General features: G+C 45.2%; 2 protein-coding genes across 13 annotated transcripts in view; both read right to left on the minus strand.

Annotated features, from left to right (window-relative positions):
• Nucleotides 1-1,595: 1,595 nt before the first annotated feature.
• On the minus strand, nucleotides 1,596-7,267 carry fbxl3a (F-box and leucine-rich repeat protein 3a). Its single transcript, XM_070975748.1, has 5 exons — nucleotides 7,009-7,267; nucleotides 5,735-6,116; nucleotides 5,509-5,631; nucleotides 3,923-4,094; nucleotides 1,596-3,449 (listed from the first exon to the last, which is right to left on the minus strand). The coding sequence occupies exons 2-5, from the start codon at nucleotides 6,113-6,115 to the stop codon at nucleotides 2,809-2,811; spliced, it is 1,317 nt and encodes a 438-aa protein (XP_070831849.1). The 5' UTR covers nucleotide 6,116; nucleotides 7,009-7,267; the 3' UTR covers nucleotides 1,596-2,808.
• Nucleotides 7,268-7,903: 636 nt separating this feature from the next.
• mycbp2 (MYC binding protein 2) overlaps nucleotides 7,904-19,626 on the minus strand; it is a 57,005-nt gene continuing 45,282 nt past the window's right edge. For 11 of the 12 annotated variants that reach the window (XM_070975913.1, XM_070975919.1, XM_070975908.1 and 8 more), the window contains 28 exons: nucleotides 17,683-19,320; nucleotides 17,352-17,521; nucleotides 16,991-17,238; nucleotides 16,719-16,886; nucleotides 16,445-16,602; nucleotides 16,155-16,354; nucleotides 15,833-15,982; nucleotides 15,584-15,744; nucleotides 15,196-15,352; nucleotides 14,833-15,057; nucleotides 14,597-14,662; nucleotides 14,213-14,452; nucleotides 13,996-14,085; nucleotides 13,815-13,895; nucleotides 13,458-13,724; nucleotides 12,658-12,941; nucleotides 12,447-12,543; nucleotides 12,179-12,298; nucleotides 11,988-12,089; nucleotides 11,761-11,889; nucleotides 11,527-11,659; nucleotides 11,312-11,415; nucleotides 10,773-10,961; nucleotides 10,574-10,681; nucleotides 10,218-10,427; nucleotides 10,026-10,133; nucleotides 9,389-9,554; nucleotides 7,904-9,250 (listed from right to left, as the gene is read on the minus strand). In XM_070975913.1, the coding sequence (XP_070832014.1) occupies nucleotides 9,135-9,250; nucleotides 9,389-9,554; nucleotides 10,026-10,133; nucleotides 10,218-10,427; nucleotides 10,574-10,681; nucleotides 10,773-10,961; nucleotides 11,312-11,415; nucleotides 11,527-11,659; nucleotides 11,761-11,889; nucleotides 11,988-12,089; nucleotides 12,179-12,298; nucleotides 12,447-12,543; nucleotides 12,658-12,941; nucleotides 13,458-13,724; nucleotides 13,815-13,895; nucleotides 13,996-14,085; nucleotides 14,213-14,452; nucleotides 14,597-14,662; nucleotides 14,833-15,057; nucleotides 15,196-15,352; nucleotides 15,584-15,744; nucleotides 15,833-15,982; nucleotides 16,155-16,354; nucleotides 16,445-16,602; nucleotides 16,719-16,886; nucleotides 16,991-17,238; nucleotides 17,352-17,521; nucleotides 17,683-19,320 (5,885 nt within the window). In that variant the 3' untranslated portion in view covers nucleotides 7,904-9,134. The remainder of the gene's footprint in view (nucleotides 9,251-9,388; nucleotides 9,555-10,025; nucleotides 10,134-10,217; nucleotides 10,428-10,573; nucleotides 10,682-10,772; nucleotides 10,962-11,311; nucleotides 11,416-11,526; nucleotides 11,660-11,760; nucleotides 11,890-11,987; nucleotides 12,090-12,178; nucleotides 12,299-12,446; nucleotides 12,544-12,657; nucleotides 12,942-13,457; nucleotides 13,725-13,814; nucleotides 13,896-13,995; nucleotides 14,086-14,212; nucleotides 14,453-14,596; nucleotides 14,663-14,832; nucleotides 15,058-15,195; nucleotides 15,353-15,583; nucleotides 15,745-15,832; nucleotides 15,983-16,154; nucleotides 16,355-16,444; nucleotides 16,603-16,718; nucleotides 16,887-16,990; nucleotides 17,239-17,351; nucleotides 17,522-17,682; nucleotides 19,321-19,626) is intronic. The other variant, XM_070975914.1, reaches the window with a different exon arrangement.

Here is a 19,626-nt window from a genome sequence, read left to right on the forward strand (position 1 = left end):
CAGTACTGTCAACACCAGTTTACTCCTAACAGAACTTACTGGAGGACTCCCTCAACAAATGAGGTTCAAATCAATGGATTTACCGGCTGACTTCTCCAATAAACACGACAGGAAAATAATTAAAACCAGTAGAGTATTGAGACACAACCTTCACTTTAGAGCTGCTGTCACTGCAACCGTTTGATGCACTGCGCGAATTCTGAAACATAACCAGGAGATATGTTGCTGCACCACTGAGATGCTGATGTACATGAGCACAGGCTATAAGCACAGGAATCTACTTCAGTGATAAGAGACCCAGACTGTCAGTAGACGACATTAGTTCAATCCAACAGCGAGAAGAAGCGTTTGCACTTCCTGCATGAAACGTGGCAGTTTTAGTCTATGCTACGTCTAAGATGACATGATCAACAGGGATGAAGTCTGGGGAAAAAAAACTCTAAATCTGGATATCTATTGATCCTGCTGACATGCAGTGTCATCCAAAAGTTTTAAGCTTTTTTTATGAAAATACACATTTCGTCAATTTATATTTGATTTTGAGAAATTTCTCCTGATTTGGTTGACCTTCTAGCTGTTTCTGCTAATTTTTTACAATCTCTTATTCCCAGTTTGATTTCTCCCGATGTAAAATTAACCTTCACATCTTCATTTTTGAAATCTCAAAGATGACTGGAGGGAAACAGCCAGCACAGTTTTTAGTGCCACTGTCCTGCAGGAAAGTTTAAGACAAAACCCCTCTTTTGGACCACCTGCATGCAACAAAATCATCGTGACAGAGGTGAAAGTGTCAGAACCAAAAAAACCCAATCTTCTGCTGGTCAGCTTGCTGGTTATGATGATTGCTTCTTTTGCATAACTGAATAACACAAGTTCATTACAAAAGCAAAGTCCATATCAATAAATTACACAGCTCATCTTCTCTAGTGACTACAGTATGAAAAAGATCCATCTAGCAAAGGATAACTCGCACTACGGTTTTATAAAAGACACGAGCCGTCGGTTAAGGAAACTTCAAACCCTGACAGAGGGCGAATAAAGAAATAAGTACATTTCTATTCATAATAATCAAACACACAGCGTTTTATATACAGATGCATTTGACTTCCTTCTTAAAGGAAAAAAAGTTTGTTTCACTCATCTGACTTGCCAAATCTCTCTCGACTGAAATGAATGGATGTTTTGGACAGGAGCGCTAGCTGTATCTGCAAAGACAGGGTCTGTAATGACAACATGAATATTGCTTCCTCTCCCGTTTGTACGCTGTGGTAACACGATGCAGAGCAAACGCGGGCTAACAAGAGGGCAGATATTCACGACAGGTTTAGAGCTTAAACAGGCAAATAGCAGAAGATATAAATGAAACCTATTTTAAAAAATATCATTTAATACACCTGAGAAACACAAATGGTGAGTTCTGCATTCCCAGCGTGCATTGCAAGCTAATAGCCGCAGAGACTAACCTACAGAATCGCTATGAACCAATCTGATCACGAAGGTTAGATACTCACCAATATCTACCTCCAAATTCAGACATTTCTGTGCACTATCACTATATGCACTATATTTACATAGACTAATTTCCATTTCTTTCATCAGTATTACTTCAATATGCCATCCTTGGTGTCTGATTCAACAGAGCCCCGAGCACAGTGTAAATAATCATCACTAAATCTGGGTCCAACTAAGAAAAATTGGAGCGCTATAAAGATTGTTTCTTTGCTTTCATTAGGACAGTAGGACTTGTCCTAACTGTCATTTGGTGTTCATCTAAGGTGCTTACGAAATCTACGACTGTACACAAACCTTCTTAATACAAAACAGAGGAATTACATTGTCAAGCCAACTGATGTGCGATGCAGCAAAGAAAGAAAGTCTGCATAACCCGGAGAAAATCAAAATCTCTGACATCGAGCAAGACTGTACACCTTCATGTCTCAAAGGCCGAGACCTTTGTACACATTTTGGTTTCTCTCCTGGCCGACTTCTAGCATTTTCCACGATCACGATTTCTCTTCAGATGCATGGCCAGGAGGAAAAGCAATGTCAACTCTACTGCTGCTGTTTATGTTTAAATTAGTTTAAAGTTACGTGTACGACCCAGCCACTGCAAAATTAAGCGAATCCCCCACCCCACCTTAACTACCCCTAACAGAACACCTTCTGTCACTAACTATATACATATAAGTGCAGCCATTTGGAGACCTCCAATGCCGTATTTTGTTAGTGTAGAGCTGCTTTTTCAGACAGGATTTAAGTAGGCCAAGTGGTAGTGTAACGACATGCGATTGTGCACCTAATCGTCCCAAATTTCTCCACAATGTTAAAAAAACATTAAAACACACACTCACACGCACTCACACACACACACAGACATTTCTCATGGTACAGATCATCATAAGCAGGCGACAATGTCCATATAACTCTACTTGCAGTTATAAAAACATTGCTTTTTCGTCAAATAAATCCACCTGCACTGGTCTGTGTGCTGATTGTTTAACGTGTGAAGAGGCCAGCCTGCTGAGTCTGTCTGCAGTTCAGGCAAAGCAGGATTCCACTGTCTGTTCTGAAGCTAACAGGCAGACATCTATGTGGTGTTTGCATGCCGTGATAACATTGTATAGCCGTCAGGTGCTTACATCCCTGCCCTGCACACAGGAGTTTAGCAAGTTTATGCTGTTCATGTTGGCACCCAACACTCCACTGCAGTCGAGCATGTAAAGGCTTTTCAATGCAAACATGGAGGAGATGAATTTCCCACACCACAAACTTGACGTACTGAACTCTGTGTGCCTCTTTGACTTCACTTTACCAGGTCGGCATCATGTCTGGGAACCAGACACGGCCCAGGTGCTTCGAAACCTCCCAGTGGATCTCATCCAGGGAGTATTTGTGATCTGGAATCAGCACCTCTTCCATGATGGACAGCTGGGAGAGCCTCCGGCCACACATCTTGACAAACTCCACGAATGCGCTACAGGAAACCTCGCACTCGCCCAGGCCGATGGCTGACAGCTGGGTGCAGTGCTTCGCAATGCGGATCAGCTCCTCATCCAGGGGACGCAGGCCGTTGGCGCACACCACCAGCTCCACCAGACGAGGACAGTGGAGGCCGACGCGGCCCAAGACCTCCTTACTGACCGAGCGACCAAAGTAGAGGTGCGTGACAGGGATCTCCTCATTAAAGAAAGGGCCGAACTCGTCCTCATAGAGGAAGAAGTACATGACCAGGTTGAACTTGGGTGAATGCCGCACCATGGCATCCCAGCTGCTCTTCTTGATGGTGTGGAAGTGCTGACCGGGGTTCTCACTCACCACGTCGATCCGCAAGTGTTCCAGGTGGACGTGTTTCTCTGAGGAGAGGGCCAGCAGGAGTTCATCACTCAAGAGGTGGTAGTTAAGGGCCAGCTCTCTCAGCCCATGACACTGGTCTGCCACACACAGGATCCCTGCAAAAATGGACAGATTAGAATTAGAATTTTCTAAAAAGGGTAAAGAACTCCTGAAAACACACTGAACATTGCTCATAAGCAGTAAAGACTATATATTTGCCAGATGAGTTACAGTTTAATCGGTATCATAGCTAACAATTAAAATCAGTTCCAGGAAAATGTGCGCAAGAAAGAGAAACTGGATAACCACAAAACATTCATAACACATCATGCTACGTCCGGCAAAAACACAAAACTGAATGAGGGCAGACAAGAAAATTACAGGCTCCAAGTAGCTGCTGACTGAATGGAAACACTTACAGCTTTATGACTCAAAAAAGGAAGTCAGAATCATTTGACTGAAAGGCAAACACTGGCAATGTTTGACAGTATTTTGCATTGAATGTCATCCAACGACCACAAAGAAAACAAACATACAAATAAACATGACAGGGCTGCTTCCTCTCAGCTCAAGCACTGAAACACTGTACCTGCTGGGGAGACGTGAGGGCAGCTGCTCATCTTCAGCAGTTTCAGAGTGTCACTGTTGTTGGCCACCAGCACCTTCAGTGACGGATCATCCACTGGCGTGTCGTCAATCTTGAGCGAAGACAGTGATTTGGAGTTGACGAACACCACAGTCAGAGCCGAGATGAAATGAGACTGTGGAAGGACAAAGACGGCACTATGAATTAGAACACTGTCAGAGGACTTTTTAGAAGTCACCAGAAGATCGCAGGTCTTAGCTTTTGGTGGCGATATCTGAATAACATATATTTAGAATGATGGTGCCCATATGTACTGTGCATTGTCACATTCACGTTTGGTTCCAGTCACACAAAAATACACACAGATTGGTGCCATGGATATTAGCAAAAACAAGTGACTCATCAAAGTACAATAAACAATAACAGACAAACATCAATACATTTAGAGCATTTCCAAGTTAATGCATTGCAAGTGCAAAAACAGAGAAACTCTGTCATGCAAGCCTGTTCAGCCTGTAACTCATGTATATGATCAATAAGTATATGATTCGAGACATGTCTGATCTGGATATGAGGCGAACAAGCTAAACATAGTGAGAATGAAGTGCTACAAGGTGTCACACCCATTGTCTGGGTGCACCTACTGTCGCACTCTCTGCCTCCTCAGGCTTGGCAACAACTACTAACTGAACAATTACTCTTTAGTGTGATCAGTGCATGATCCACCTTACACTCAGCTGTACCTGGGTTACAACACATAGTGAATGTAAATATTTGGACAATGTGTTCCTCAAGTATATGCTGCCTGCTACACAACTGACAATAGACCTCTATCTGGCTGCAGACTACTTAGGTACACCTAGCTAAACCTGATGTAGTCTAATATATCAGCACTGCAACAAAAGCTGTGAGTCAGTTTGGTTAAAGCTGCTTTAGAGAGGAGCTTATCTAACTCTATAGTAACTATGGAGCCTGTAGTTTGTAGTGCTGTTTAACTGTCATACATTATACTGAAAAGTGATTCTAATAATTCTGCAACTGAATAGAAAACCATCTGTGTAGGATGAGTGAGAAAAGGCAAGCACAACACTTTCATTATTTCCTTCCTGTAGCGACAGACAATGCCTCTTAGGCATGCAACGGTTCTGCAGGTTTCTGTTGACCTTAAAACGAGATTCTTCAAAACCCGGATATAGAGAACATGGGGACAAGGAAGGTAGACATGTGTGTGAAACTGTGATGATAACTGGTGACAGCTTCCCAGGGCAGTATGACTTTCAAGAGTTCATAGTAAGAATCTCAGCGTGTACTCAGAGAGAAAGAATAAAGCTAAAAAATAACATCCTGTGCCCTGAAGAGGCCTTGGAATTGATTACATTCTTGTCCTTTGCTGTGCGTGACAACAAACACTGCTTTTCAGCTCGATCCTCAGATGAGAACACAGATCTATGCTGTTAACCAATTACTGACATCCTCAGCCTCAGCCTTAAAAGTAATATGGAAAGACACTAGCAACGCATAATAAAATAAAATTGTACATGAAAGAAAGATATAGAGACCCAGACCCCTCTTGTTTATGTGAATTTTACCTTTGGAACCTCCATGAAACTCGGCCTGGCTGTAGAGATGAGCCCCAAGGTCTTCAGTGAGCAATTCACCAACTGGGAAAGGATGTCACATGCTGCCTCTGCAGACTCTGTACTACTGTCCACCTGCCAAGTACAAAATTCAAACGTCATTTCAGGAACATATAAACATTTTCAGCCAAATGCTGTTGAACATTTTGAATCAGGAGGGATATTCTGACACCGTTACCTTGAAGCTGACATACTGCAGGTGGTTGGAGTGCCTCTTTATGATCTGTTTGATGAGGTCTGGATGTGTGGCTTTCAGGTAAGAGCTGGCCGGCTGGTTAAGCTCAAACTCAAAACATCTCCACAATTCGGGCATGTGGAAAGCCTGGTTCCAGCCGCGGCACACTTGAGAGGCATAAGCCCGATCCAGCAGCGGAAGGTACTGGAAGATGTGAAGCAGCAGTTCCTGAGGCAGTCGTGCCCAATCACTGGCCGGTGACCCACCGGCCGCCACTGCCTCTGACTCCTCGCTCGTCTGCTTACGCACCTTCTTGCAAGTCTCTGGTGGGCTGTTACTGGAGGAGCCATTGCTGCCCTCCTCTCCTCCTTTCATCCTCTTCATCCTGGGCAATGGCAGTGACAAGCTTGTTATGAAAATATACTGATTAATAAGTCCATTCAGTTTAACCTTGACAAAACATGAAGCAGAACAGTCACCGAGCTTTGGGATGTCTGTTCCAAACACCAGTCCTCTCCCAGTCTATTCCCACTTACAATAACAGATACATGTACAGTCATCCTGGCAGGGGATTGAATTAGCCTGACTGATCCCAACCTTCATAGATCCAGCACTACACAAGTTAAAACTCTTTGTGTGACATGGGTTTTACAGATTTCACAAAATGATTACACAGACCCTTTAAGATTCTAATATCCTGCTATACAATAAATTTATTATTGCACTTTTTTATTGTAATATACTGCAGCATCACGTGTTTGACTGTACTTTAGCAAATGGTTGAGTGATATATATATATATTTTTTTAATTTAATAACGCAGTGACGTTATTGTTTATTTCAGAAGAAACGTGTCTGTTATGATTTAACGTTACGCTACATTAGCTGGAGGCCAAACTGAAGCAGGCAGCCATCGATAAATTGATATTATACGCTGTATTAACAGCTCACTGTGCAACGTACTTAGTTGCAACAACGCTAAGGTTAAATTGAGCTCACAGGAAATCATTTACTTTACTCGCCAAGTCATTATGACAATGTAAGGTAACTTACGGCTAGCTAGCTTAGCTAGCTAGATTTCACGTTGGATGAGATTACTTTTTAATCATCGGTAGCAATAAAGCAACCTCGTGGCAGGACTCTGCCTCCAAATAGTATCTTGCCTACGCAGTTAAAATTCAAGTCTTTATTTACAGAATGACCCACAGCACATTTCATTCTGTGATATTTGCTAATTCAACCACAACACAACTAGCCAAGCTTGGCCACCCATCGTACCTTGTTGTTTACACTCAGCTAGCTGGCTAGCTGTTAGCAGGAAAATCCGACAACTGCTGTGACACTTCAGCCCGGGCCCACGCTGGAAAAACTCATTCGCACCAACCAAATAACACGCATCGGAAAACAATAACCCAGCCGTTTAGGTGAGAGATGTTTTCAGTGAAGAAAGCCAGAACCTGGCTCCTCCGCTTCGATGACCCAATTCCTTCGCGGGAGATACGGTCCCCTTACACCTGAAATGGCGAAGTGTTGTTGTGACAGCAGCGGTGCACCATGGGAAATGTAATGCGAAATGGCTGTTGGTAAAGATCGTCTCTGTTCGACTCATGACTCACCTGATGATCAAAAAATATACACATAGCTTGTCTTGTTTTGCTCACGCGACTTCAGCATTTCACTTTAAGAAAAACAAGATAAGACGTTTGTGTCTAAAATAAAATAAGATTCCTTTGGTTTGTTTGTGGAAATTCACCTGTAAAATAATTTGGGTTTGTACATATTTGGGTATGACAATGTAAACGACAAACTACAAAAAAAAAAAATACAGCCCTGAACGTTGACACTGCAGACAGTACATGCGTGTGATGTTGCCCTCACAGTTTATAGGCCAACAGTTTATTTTGCCTTTTAGTGAGACTTGACTGAATTAGTTGTGCACGTTGACACCAAGAAATAAATGGCAGAGTAAGACATCCTCTATTTTTCCAGTCTCTGCTGAGATGCGCAAGAGTTTCAAACATTCTATTTTTCTATGTGCAGAAATGATGCACACAGGAACCATTGAAGTCTTTAGCTAGATCGGTACCGCCATGTCTTCAATATAAACAAATCATAGGCCAGCAGTAGATAATTTAATGGATCTGTCACCACTCATTAAAAAAGGACACGTGTGTACTTTGCGAAACAGAGAACCTGGTTTATTACCATTCAACTCCATCCACCACAGATATTACAGAGCAGATTCACAAGTATTAAGCTTTTTTTTATATAACAGCAGCTGCTTTTTTTCCACACTCTGTTCCCCTGACCCCCAATCCCTCTGCCTCCTACTAGGGAAAAGCATTACAGGTGCACAATTTTATTTGGTGTGAAGACTGGCCCCTCAAATCTTTCAGCTGTAATCAGTCTCACTGCGAGGTTTTTTGTTTGTTTTGTATTACTGTTGGATTTGGTACTTTTTTTTTGACAGAGCTACAAATAGGATTTACATCCAGCTTTATTCACTGCAGGCGCCAGGCTCCTCCTTCTCATTTCCAGACAACAGAAGAGATTTCACACTTAGAAGAGGGGGAATTACGACTGTCTACTGTATAAAAATGTACAGTGGCTTTATTGACATACATTCCATAGGTTAAACAGCTGCAAAATAGGAGGCACACCCAGTATTGCACTTCATTAAAAGTTCTGGCTCAAAACATAACCCAGAATATCAAACAAAACTGAAGTGAAGAGTAGCAACTTCGGAATACAGCTATTTTGAATAGTATCATTATATACAAGATTAGATAAATCGTACACTATTTTCCTCCCAAACATAATATTCTTAACAGTCTTATCCACCAACTTATCTTTTTTTTGTCCGTCAACCCATGATGCACTTGACAGTGGAGAATACTGTACAAGATTACGAAAAAAAGTTTACATACAACAATGTTTTAAATTTATAGTTAGGAAGCTGGAAATACCGCCTGTTCCTTTTTTTTTTTTAAACCCACGCTGATCCACAGTTGCCTTTAAGCAAATTTATTTCATATTCAATGTTTAATCTGTTACACTTCAGTGATCAGGAGGTGTGCAACGTCTATAGAAGCCGAGGGGATACAACGGCCGCATGCAAACACGTCACAAGTTATTTTCTTTTTTTTCTTCTTTTTTAAAATTCTATTGTTCTTTTCCCCCCATTCAGGTTACTCTGAATCCCAAGGAGTCGCAGCTCGTGTCCGTAGCAGAGCTTGGATACTGATGTTGGTAGAAGAGCGGACCTGAGGACTCTTGACGTAGAGCAGAAACCTGGTCCAGCGTCCAGGAGACTTGACAATGCAAGAGCCGAGTTTGACGGCTGGGCTTCAACAGCAGCCAGAAATCACAGTAGACAAACTGGTTTTCAGTAAAAGTCTTGTTGTTTAGAAGGTGTGGGCATTTCTGCACACGCCGCAGCCCAGTGCGAACTCCTCCCCCGTTGGGGGGTGAACCACATGCAAAGGGCACTCAGTACCCTCCAGCTGCTTGCCTTTGGGCCCTGTGATAGAAAGGACAAAAACAACACGTCACTTATTTTTTCCTCAGTTATTTCTGTCTGGTATTTCCTGTCAGCCATGCGCACTCTGAAGAACTGAACATTTTCCAGAAGAGTGCAGTCAACAGAATCGCTAAGCACCTGCAGGACAATGGGGGAGTTCCTCTTTGGGGACACTGGTCATCCTCTGGAAGTCATCATGGCAGGCGTTGCAGAAGTGTGTGGTGCCAAAGCAGAAGAAAACAGCCACAGAGCAGCAGTACCGGCATTTATACTCCAGGAAGTCTGTGCCATGCTTGGAGCACATCTGGTGAAAAATACACATGAATTTTAGCTGCTGCGCAGCAGTGGCTCAGGGGCATTTTGAGGAGGAAGAAGGAGGAGGAAGAGGGAGAAGATGAAAGAAAGAGTAGGAGGAAGACAAACAGAGATACAGGAGGGTCCATCAGCAGAGCTGCCCGGACCAAAAATAAAGTCCTGTGTCTAATTCAGCACAATGGCCTAAGATGGAAGAAAAGCAATCTGCATCTGGGTCTTGAACTCACAACCTTTGCCATCAATGACAAGTTGTCATGCTGAGCTACCAAGAGAAAACGTGGTCAGTGACAGGATTTATTCTGGTGAAAGTACACCTTTAAAACTTCTTAAATCATAGATGTTTGAAATCACATGTCTATTCCACACAGCACAATGCCTGAGCAAGAAAGAGAATAAGTGCATTTCCCAAAATGATAAACTGTTCCTTTAAATTGGTCATAGTGACGCCAGGATCACCCACCTGAGCCCTTGAGACATCTGAGCACGCTCCACAGATCAGCTCGCTGGGGTCGTAGTCATCTCCCTGTCCTGCCTCTGCATCGCAGCGAGCCTCTCCCCCAAAATAGGCCTGGAAATACGGCCGACCATTAATTTTCACATCCCTAAATGACATTTAAATGAAAAAACAATGACCTTATAGTTCACATGGTACCTTCTTGCACTTGTAGCAGACATAGTATGCATATCTGTTCATGGCAAAGCCTGCAGGGTCGTTGTGGAAACGTGCTCCTGGTGTGGTTATTGCCTCGCTCTTGTGTAGCCCCTCATACTCCAGCCTCATCAGAGCCTTTCTCCTCACATCCTCATAGAGCTCTTTAATTGGGTCAAGCAGGTCCTTGATCACAGAGTGATTGATTTTGTTCTGGAGAGAAACAATGAAACAAACGAACCCACATCCATAAAGAAGATGGTGTCAGTGTCACGTCACAAAAAAAGACAGCAGTAACAGTCTGCCTCTTTGTTGCTAGGTCAATCTCTTCAATCAGAGAGGCTCATGTAACATCTTACCTTACAAATGGGACACAACATGAACCCAAACGTGATTCGGGGCCCGAGCCAGCGATTTTCAAGCACACGACGAGTACACTGAAGGTGGAACACATGAGTGCAGTCCAGCTGAAGGCACAAAAAACAGTTAAACATTAAATGAGAAAATCTTGAAGGGAGACTCTTTCAGCTTATGATGAAAACTGACATTTAGAGCTACCTGTACTGCAGGAGCAGCAGAGAGGGCCTCCGTGAAGCAGATCATACACATGTCATCTGCATCCTGTTTCAGACAGCCGGTGTTCTTGTCACAGCCATGCAGACATGGAAGGCAGCTGTCCTCATTCTTGACTCCTCCACAGGGGTGTCCACAAGGATGAGTTTTACTGCAGGCCAGTTTAGCGTACTCCTGAGGGAGACAACAGGAGAAACTGGTGAGGCTTAGGAGTCACAATACTAGCCATTGTACTATAGAGATGTTAGCGAGCGAGCTACCTAAGATGAGCCAGCTAGCTGTAGCTTTGCTACACTGCATAGCTCTGGTGTTGGTTGCTTCGTAACGTTAGCTGATGAAGAAAATTTGCAAACAGCAAGCTAGCCAATTTACAAGCCACCAGCCCAGGCAGTCTGAATCAATTAGCTGGCATTAAGCTCTCATAACATCACATCTTTTGGATTTTTAGAGAAAAACCATACTGAGTCCTAGACAGCCAGAGAATAAGTGTGCAAGTCTTCTTGCTAATAGTTGACGTTAAGTACCTGGCAGTCTGGGTCTGAGCAGACACTGCCCACTGCAGACAGCTCCGTTCCATTCCTCGTACCACAGAACCTGCAGGCATCTGAGCTGCTGGAGGCTGGTTTACCTGTACAAAAAAAGGACACATCAGAGCAGAAATATATGCGATAGGCCAAGTCATAAAGTCATATACTCACAGTCAAGAAAAACACAGTGGTACGCTCTGTTGCTATATTACCTGTGTGCTCTCTGAACTCCACCATAGCCTTCATAGTCTTAGAGTCAGCCAGAGCCATTAGCCAGAAGAGCTTGGTCCTCCCGCAGCCTTCATGGAGATCCACCTTTATGGCCTCTTCTTCCTCCTTGAACACCTGAAAGCAACCATAAAGGCCAGATTAACACGAGCTCATTCTACCCCATATTCCTGCAACTGATCAGCAGCTAACGCGACTGGAAGAATCACCACGCTAACCTGTCTCTGGTGAGAGCGTGTGCGTCGGTGCAGGTGGAGGAAGCGGTCACAGTCAGTGCATAGGTTTCCACACATGTTACACAGGATGATGGCCGCTGTCTCACCATCATCATGGTTGTCACACATAGGCTGTGCACAGAAGAGGAGGAAATTAATTGGTCATTCTTTTGCTTATCTGTCAGATATTTTCACACAGTGCAGCTCTTAGCCTTTTAAATCTTTCTCACCATCTGCTTCTGCTGCCCATCTTTGCCCATCCAGCGACCAGAGGACAGCCTGTCAACGTGGTCCTGGTCCAGCACACACAGCGAAGCTAAGGCCAGCCACAGCTATGGGGCAGAAGGGGATATAGTATATGATTAATTCATATCAAGTATTTTCAAACACACTGTACGTACGATGACATTTCAGTCCTTACCCTTGTGGTGGCGATACAGCGCACAGGAGATCGATGCTCCTCCTCCATTTTGGTCAGTGCTATGATGGTCTCAGCTATTGCATTTTTGGTGACTCTGGACCAAGAATCTGACAGGTGGCCCTAAAAATGGCAAATGACCATCTTAGAGGTGCTTTTCCCAGTGCAAGAATAGATGAAAGCATGAAATTTATGTTGATATGATGAAGATGGTGAAATTAGGGTCACAGGGAGTTAAAAGGACAGATAGACTGAAATAACAGGAACTTACAGCTGCCATGTCTTTGACCAGCTTTATGATGATCTCTGCTATCTGAGGGGGGGTGGAGCCTTTCATCCACCAGTGGCTCTCCCCTCTGCGGATGTAGCTGCGCATGACGGAGAGGAGCGTAAGCATGAAAATCAAAGGTAACTGCCATTTACCACAAACTGTATCTGTGTCAAAATCCCAAATTTTGGAGGCCTGGCAGAAACTAAGTCACCTGGAGTTGAAGATCATGGGTAGCGTGACAGTGGTGACCCCTTTGCCAGCAGCCATGCCGGCAGTGCCAGAGATGGTGGTGCCTTTGGCTTTCAGCTGCACAGTGAGGGCTTTTGCGATGCAGCCCAGGAACATGTCAAGGATGCAGAGCTTGTTCCAGTCACCCTTTTCTGTGGAGTGGATGATGTCACTGATGTCTGCCGGCGGCAAAGCCTTCACCCCGATGATGCTGGCAAGTCGCACTGGTGTGACCTCTGGAAGGACGCGTCGAAGCAGTGATGTGACCTGAGACGAGGGTTAGAGGTTATCAAATCAGATCAGACGGCAAACAAGACATAATCTGTACAGTGTCATGTTCACTAACTCCAAACCACAAATTCATTTAAATGAAGAACATCTGAGTTGGATCAACATCAGGTAAAGCTGATAATCTACATGATGGCTGGTGTGACTCTTTCCATCTACTGGATGCTGATTTTAAAAACCCTTACGTGTATCACAGTCATAAAAATTTTAGCATATAGGCATTCACCATATCAGCAGTCTACACGTGTGTCTGGTGAGCAAACGGACACACATGCATGCATGTGAGTGCGCAGGCGACACAAAATTCATTACTGCTGCCAGTTTCATCCTATTCCACTGACTGACAGTTAGTGGCAGTAATGTGGCAAGAAACATAGCAACAGACCACAGTTAATGCCAACATAAATCTGTTTGTTTACAAGAAAACTCCAAAGGATACCTTTAAACACCAAAATGCACATGACTGAATCTCTAGATGCGTGTGCCCTCACCCACCTGTCTCTGTACTCTTGGGGAAGCCGTGTGCAGCAGAGAAAACAGGTCTTGCATGAGTGTTAGCTGCTGAGCTAGATATTGGCGGCCCACGTTGGAGCCACTCAGAGCCAGAACCATGGACAGGAGCTCAAAGCAGTAGGCATCTGAGGAGGCGTCATCGTCACTTGGCTGCGAGTTAGCGTTCTCTTTGCTGGAGATGGCGTGCTCCCACTCCTCCCTCACGCGTGTGGCTTCCATGCGAATGGCCTGGACTATGTGTGCACACACCTGGTAATAAACACACCCATTAGAGGGCATCAGAGGGCTGAGATTGCAACAATTCAACCTGGTGAATGGTTTAAGGAACTAACTATTTACCTGCTTCTGGAGGTTGGTCAGTTTGCTCCTGCTGAAAATGATTCCCACCATGTGCTCTTTAAGGTCTGCGTCAGATGGTACCTATTCAGAAAAAACAAAAAGATGTTAAATATTAGGCTGAAGGTCATGAATTTTTCCAGTCAGTTAATGTGAACATTTGTCATCATGTGACAGTGCAGACCTTGTCTTCTCCCTCAGGTGAGGAAAGTAGGTTTTTCTCCTCCTGTTCTGGAGTCGGCTCTGCATCTCCACAGATGAGTTTTCCAAAGACCTAAATTTACACAACAAAGTAGAGACAAGAAAAAATTTCCAAGAGGCTCCAGCTATTTGCACCTACTATCTGCAAAACAGACAGTACAGAAAAGTAATAGCGGCATGCATGAAGCAGTTAGACAGACCTGTGAGGTGATGAGGCGAAACACTCGGAGAGTCTCAGCTTCACAGTTCTTCTGCTGGGCCATGCTGGCTGAGATCTGTCCCAGGATCTTGATGCTCTCGCCCTCTTTCCAACCGAGGACCTTCACCTGGCGAACCCTCAGGGTGTTCTCCGGACCCTTCAGTTCCACCTTGATCACAAGATGATCCCCTCCAGGAAGCTCACTTGTCACCCAGCCCATGTGACGTGAGTCCAGGTCAACCTTGGAAGAAAAGGCATCAGGATGTTCACACTGTTCTGCCACATGTGCATGTAAATCTGTAGTGTATTGTAATTCAAGATCAACCAAGGTGCCCCTCATGAAAACAACCCATTGAACATCTCACATATTACACTGGTCATATACCTGCTTGATTCTGCAGAGGTCCTCTATTGCTTTTCCACACAGGAATGTCACTGATGTGACTTTGTTCTGTGGATGTGACAGAAGAAAAACGTAATTCACTGAAATCCACCAGACAGCACTTATACATACTTTATCATCATCAATACCGTCATGGCCCTAATTATGCATTTATTATATAAGAAGCAGCATTTTATCCCCCAAACATGCAAATGCCTGGTGTACTGTTGCTCCCTTACCCCGATGTCTCTGGAGTTGTCCACATGAACAGACACATTGGAGGCATTAATGCCCTTCACACAACTGATGGTGATACTCTTGGTTTTGTTCTTGTCCTCATCTCCAGATTCCCAGAAGGTCTCTGTGGAGCCATCGGTCAGGCTGCCGATCATGGCTGGACGACTCGACGTCTTGATATCTACTACACTGGTCAGATCCTTCAGACAGGTCACCAGGCAGAGATCCTGTTATCACACACAGATATGTCAGAGTAAGTTTAGTGCATGTCATAAACACAGACCCTTACTGTTGGTTCAATCTGTATTGACCAACAGAAGACAAATCTGATGTGTAAGTAAATAAATAAGTGGTTGATTTCTTGCCTGGCTCATCGCTTCGTAGCCTGACTGCACACTGATGTTGAAGCTCTCCTCGCTGTCTCCATCATCTGACTTGGACAAGATATTGTTGATGTGATGGAAAACGTTGCTCTGGTGGAGGAACTGATGGTCGGACTGCTTGAACTTGAGACTCCAGCATCTAGAAGAATAAGTCTGGAAGTTACTTTCCCATAATATGCACAAATAGCTCCAAGCTGGCAAAGAGGTCGTGAAAATTGGAAGTATGATGCAAATTACTGCCAACTTACTGTTGACAATAACGCCTCAATGCACAAAACTAGGCTTGAGGACATTACCCAAGAGTCAGTATGATTTGAAGTCGAGTTGGTTTGTGGGTTGTTATTGTTTTCCAATCATTCAGAAACCGTACCTAAGTGCCATCTGCTGAAGTGAGCTGCCACTAGGAAGTGACATCATGAGGTCAGAGATGGTCTGAAGGAGGCGGTGGAAGGTGTGGGGGAGCGGATGAGCTGCCTCCCCAGCGATGACAATGTCTGACAGAGGATGTTCACAAACGCCAAGGTCTCTTTCCTGCAGGGCGCAGAAAGATGTTTTAATCAGATGCAACAACAAAGCAAAGGTTACGCTGTATGTTGTCGGACATTTAGCCACTCATTACCTGTTCCACAATTTCTTTGTTGCCCTTGTTCTCATCATCTTCCTCGTCCTCTGGTTCAAATGGTGACGGGGTGAGAGATGCTACAAAATGCCAAAGGATGTCGTGCAGGGAGGTGGTCTGGATCACATTGCACAGCAGCCAGTTGAATGCCTGACAGTGACATCAAGAAAAAATCATGAGTCAGTAGTCATTTAATTAAGTATTGAATTGTTTAACTATCAATATCAAACCAACTAAATGCCTTTAACCCCAAGTCACACAATATAAGTAGTAATAATTCATGCAAGTTCTGAGGTTCAGAGAGATATTTCAACATCTGTACCTCCATGGCAAACACCCTGCAGGCAGACTTCCTCAGTGCATGCCTCATGGCCACCTCCAGGCCCTCCAGGTCGTGGTGCTGAATAACAAAAGCCAGGACAGGCCACTGGAAGTTCCTCTCCCCCTTACTGAGGGAGCCGTGGGCTGAGATCAGCCTCGACAGCTCAGGAGATGGGTGCCGTAACAGGGATGATCCCACCTCTGTATGGAGGAACAGGTTGATGTTACAGATGATGCATCACTTTGCCTTGCGTATCAGTCATCACTTTTCAGATGATTACGTGTTATTACCTGCATCACCACTATGAACCCTGCGTCTGGGCACAGCTTTGACCCGGGCTGGAGAGGGTGAGTGCTGCTTGTCATACTCAGATGCTACGACCGAGTAAGACCTCTGAAACACTGTACGCTTCGCCGTGTCACTGTCTGTGATTGGACTGGTCTCAAGACTAAAAGAGAGCAGATGGATACCAACCATTCAGAGTTTAAATAAAGTGCAAGCAAATGTGTACAACAAACATAGAAATGTTTTGGCTAATAAGGAAAATTGGAAGTAGCTAAAAACCTGGGGGGCATCGATTTCATGTTGCTCTCTGGTTCCTCAAACACATTGGGGCAGGCGTCAGGGGTGACCGAAATGTAGGGCGCAGGAACAGATGTCGAGCGCAAATACCTCATCTCATCTTGGAAGAGGTTATCATCTTGGTAGGCTCCGAAGTTCTCAGTGTGTTGCCTGAGGGATGAGAGTAGAGACTCAAATCATTAAACAAGCACACGGTACTGTTAGGTTTTCTGCTCTATAAACGATAACCTGTTATTTACTGAGCTGTTAGCTACCTAGCTAGTGTCTGAAGGTAGAGGCAGCCCATTTTATTGGGGAGTTCGTCCGACACGCCCTCCTTGAGGCTGGGAAGCAGCTGGGAGTGCAGGGGCCGGGGAGGGTGGTGGCACAGCATGCTGGGCTCTGCAGCACTGCTGAGGGACAGCAGGAACAAAGCGTTTGCCCGAATCACCTGGTGGGCCTCCATAGTGGGCAGTGCCCTTGGAGTCTTCACCTGTAGAGGTTTCTTCCTGGATTGCTTCACCTGGCAAAGAACATGCAGACCGGTTTTGATTCAAGAAGTCAGTACGATGTAAAAAGCTGACAATGCTTCATGGACACACATTCCAGCTCTAAAGCCTTGCAGCAGCAGGCTACCTTTTCCCTAGCAGCAGTCTGTTTCTCTCTCAGGTATTTTTCCCGACAGCGATCACACACCAGGTACCAGGTGCTGCCTCCTATGCCTCCATCTCCACAGTTCCCAGCCCAACCACCACAGAAGTGGCCAATGCTGTTGTAGCCCTGGCCTCCGGCATAGCGTCCACAGCCTGCCACGAGAACACCAAGGAGCGACGTTAAAGTACATTTTGATACAAACTCTAAGTCAAACAGTTTTGTGAAGGTGACATACAAAGAGGCTATTTGAAAGACTTGCACCTTCATTAAAAATTACAACTAAACTCTAACCAGAACCCCCCTGTGTTCTTACCTGGGTGAGCCTGTCTCATATGGTAGGTGACAGGGTAAGGGTGAGATTCCCCGCACAGCTCACAGATGGTGTCTTTCTCCGGTCCACCCATGGCGAGCTGTGCCATCTCCCCAAACAGGTTGCCTCTTGGGCGCACCTCTGCCTTCTCCCTTTTCTTCTTCTCCTTCTTTGACTTTTTACTGTCTTTCTCATGCTCCTTCTTTTTCAGGATGGCACTGGATCCAGGGCTGGGGAAGATCATGTTCTGAGTGGCTGCCTTGATGGTGGCCATAGAGATGTCCTCCCAGAATGCCACCAGATGTTGTAACGTTAACGGTAAGATTGACTTTGCCCTCATAGAGGGATGAGAAGTTGTCTCATAGGAAATGGCATCTCCTTTGCCGTCCTCACACTTCTCTGGCAGTGGAGGCTCTTTCAGCATGGACAGCACCTTATTTTTGTTGATGCTTCCCATTTTGGAGATGTCTGGCCCATGTGGAGCAATATTAAACATGTTGAGTGCAGAGGAAATCTCTAAGGAGTGGCGGTTCTTTAACTTGCTCTCCTTCTCCTCAGCACCCTGTCCTCCCAGGGAGCTGCGGATGGGGGCATGCTCTTTGGTTAAGTCTGGGTTGAACTTGAGGAAGGAAGAGCAGGCCATGGCATCGTGGACAATACCCTCATGCCACAGGAATGCTGCAAAGACTGCTCGCGCACATTCAGCCACAGAGGGTGACATGGCCTGTTTGGCAGGCTCTGTGACCCTTGATGTACTCTCACCTTTAAACAGAGGCCCAGATTTGTCCTTCTTAGGGCGCGTGTGTCGACTGGAGGTTTTGCGACTGACTTTGGGTGAAGAGCGGCTCTCTATTTCCTCTTTGACAGGAGCTTTGCCAATGCTAAAGTGCACCTTGCATGATCCCTCCTCAGCATTACGGACCTCAGCATTCTCATCATTGGCATCTTCGTTGGAGAGGAGTGCACTGGAGGTGCACACCTCCACCACTTCACTGTGGAGGTTCTCCTGGGTCACATGAGGAGAAGGAACACGGTTCTCTGCATTACTGATGACTCCTTTGTTTGGATCTTTTGGAGACAGTTTAGGTTTGGGAGAGGTGGACCTGCCCCTAAGTGGCTCTGTGAGTGGAATCTTCTTCTTTCTAAGTGTGTCTGGGTCCAAAGTGTACGAATCTGATTTGGACCTCTCTCTGGGAGGGTCCAGCCGGGCTTTGGAGGAAGGGCTAACTTTAGGAGGGAGGTTCTTGTCATGGTGGGTTGTAGAGGAGTGCTGGGAGGAGGAGGTGCTAGAGGGACTCGACCTGCCAGAGGAGGAGCCTTTTTGTTTCGGGGAGGAGGAGCGAGAGCCAGGGTTCGGGGACTCAGCTCGAAGTCCCGGGGTTCTCCCATCCGCCTTTAGGGCCTGCAGAGTGTTGTGATTGGGCGAGTGAGAGCGGCTGTGAGAGTCAGACCTCAGTTTGGCCGTGTCTGACCGCAGGATGAGGGCCTCACTGGCTGAGAGTCCGCCCTCCCCTGTCTTGATCCTGCTCTGTTCCAATGAGCGGCTTCCGCGACTCTCCTGCTTGGGCGAGCGATTCTCCTGGCGGTGTTTGGAGGCGGGGGACATCGGGCGTGCACCGGGCATCAGGTTCCCTCGCTCACCTAAATGTTAATAATTCAAACACAGTTACACTACAAAAGAGGACTAAATCATTGCTGAGAGTGTAACAATTTAACTCTAAGCACAACGCTCAAGACCTGAGTGAAAAAGAAAGTAATGTTGAAAATGAAATGAAGAGCAGAAAGACAGACGATGTAAGCCTCAAAAGTGAAAGATGTTATACCTTTTAAATCAAATGACAACAGTGAGTGATGTTTTATGAAAAGCTTTTACTTTACTACAGTAGCTGGTTGTTTCTCCCACAGCTTTGTCTCTCTATTACTGTAGCAGACAAACTCTGATATGGA

This window comes from Chaetodon trifascialis, chromosome 12 (assembly GCF_039877785.1).
Source record: "Chaetodon trifascialis isolate fChaTrf1 chromosome 12, fChaTrf1.hap1, whole genome shotgun sequence".
Classification (NCBI taxonomy): Eukaryota; Metazoa; Chordata; class Actinopteri; order Chaetodontiformes; family Chaetodontidae; genus Chaetodon; species Chaetodon trifascialis.

Bases quoted from the DNA above. Each gene is read 5' to 3' on its own strand.
- fbxl3a (XM_070975748.1), bottom strand. From the start codon at position 6,115: ATGAAGAGGATGAAAGGAGGAGAGGAGGGCAGCAATGGCTCCTCCAGT. The intron at 5,632-5,734 runs GTAACGGTGTCA...TGTACTTGGCAG, and splicing joins TGCAGTATGTCAGCTTCAAG to GTGGACAGTAGTACAGAGTC. The intron at 3,450-3,922 runs GTACAGTGTTTC...CCATTTTTGCAG, and splicing joins CCCTCACGTCTCCCCAGCAG to GGATCCTGTGTGTGGCAGAC.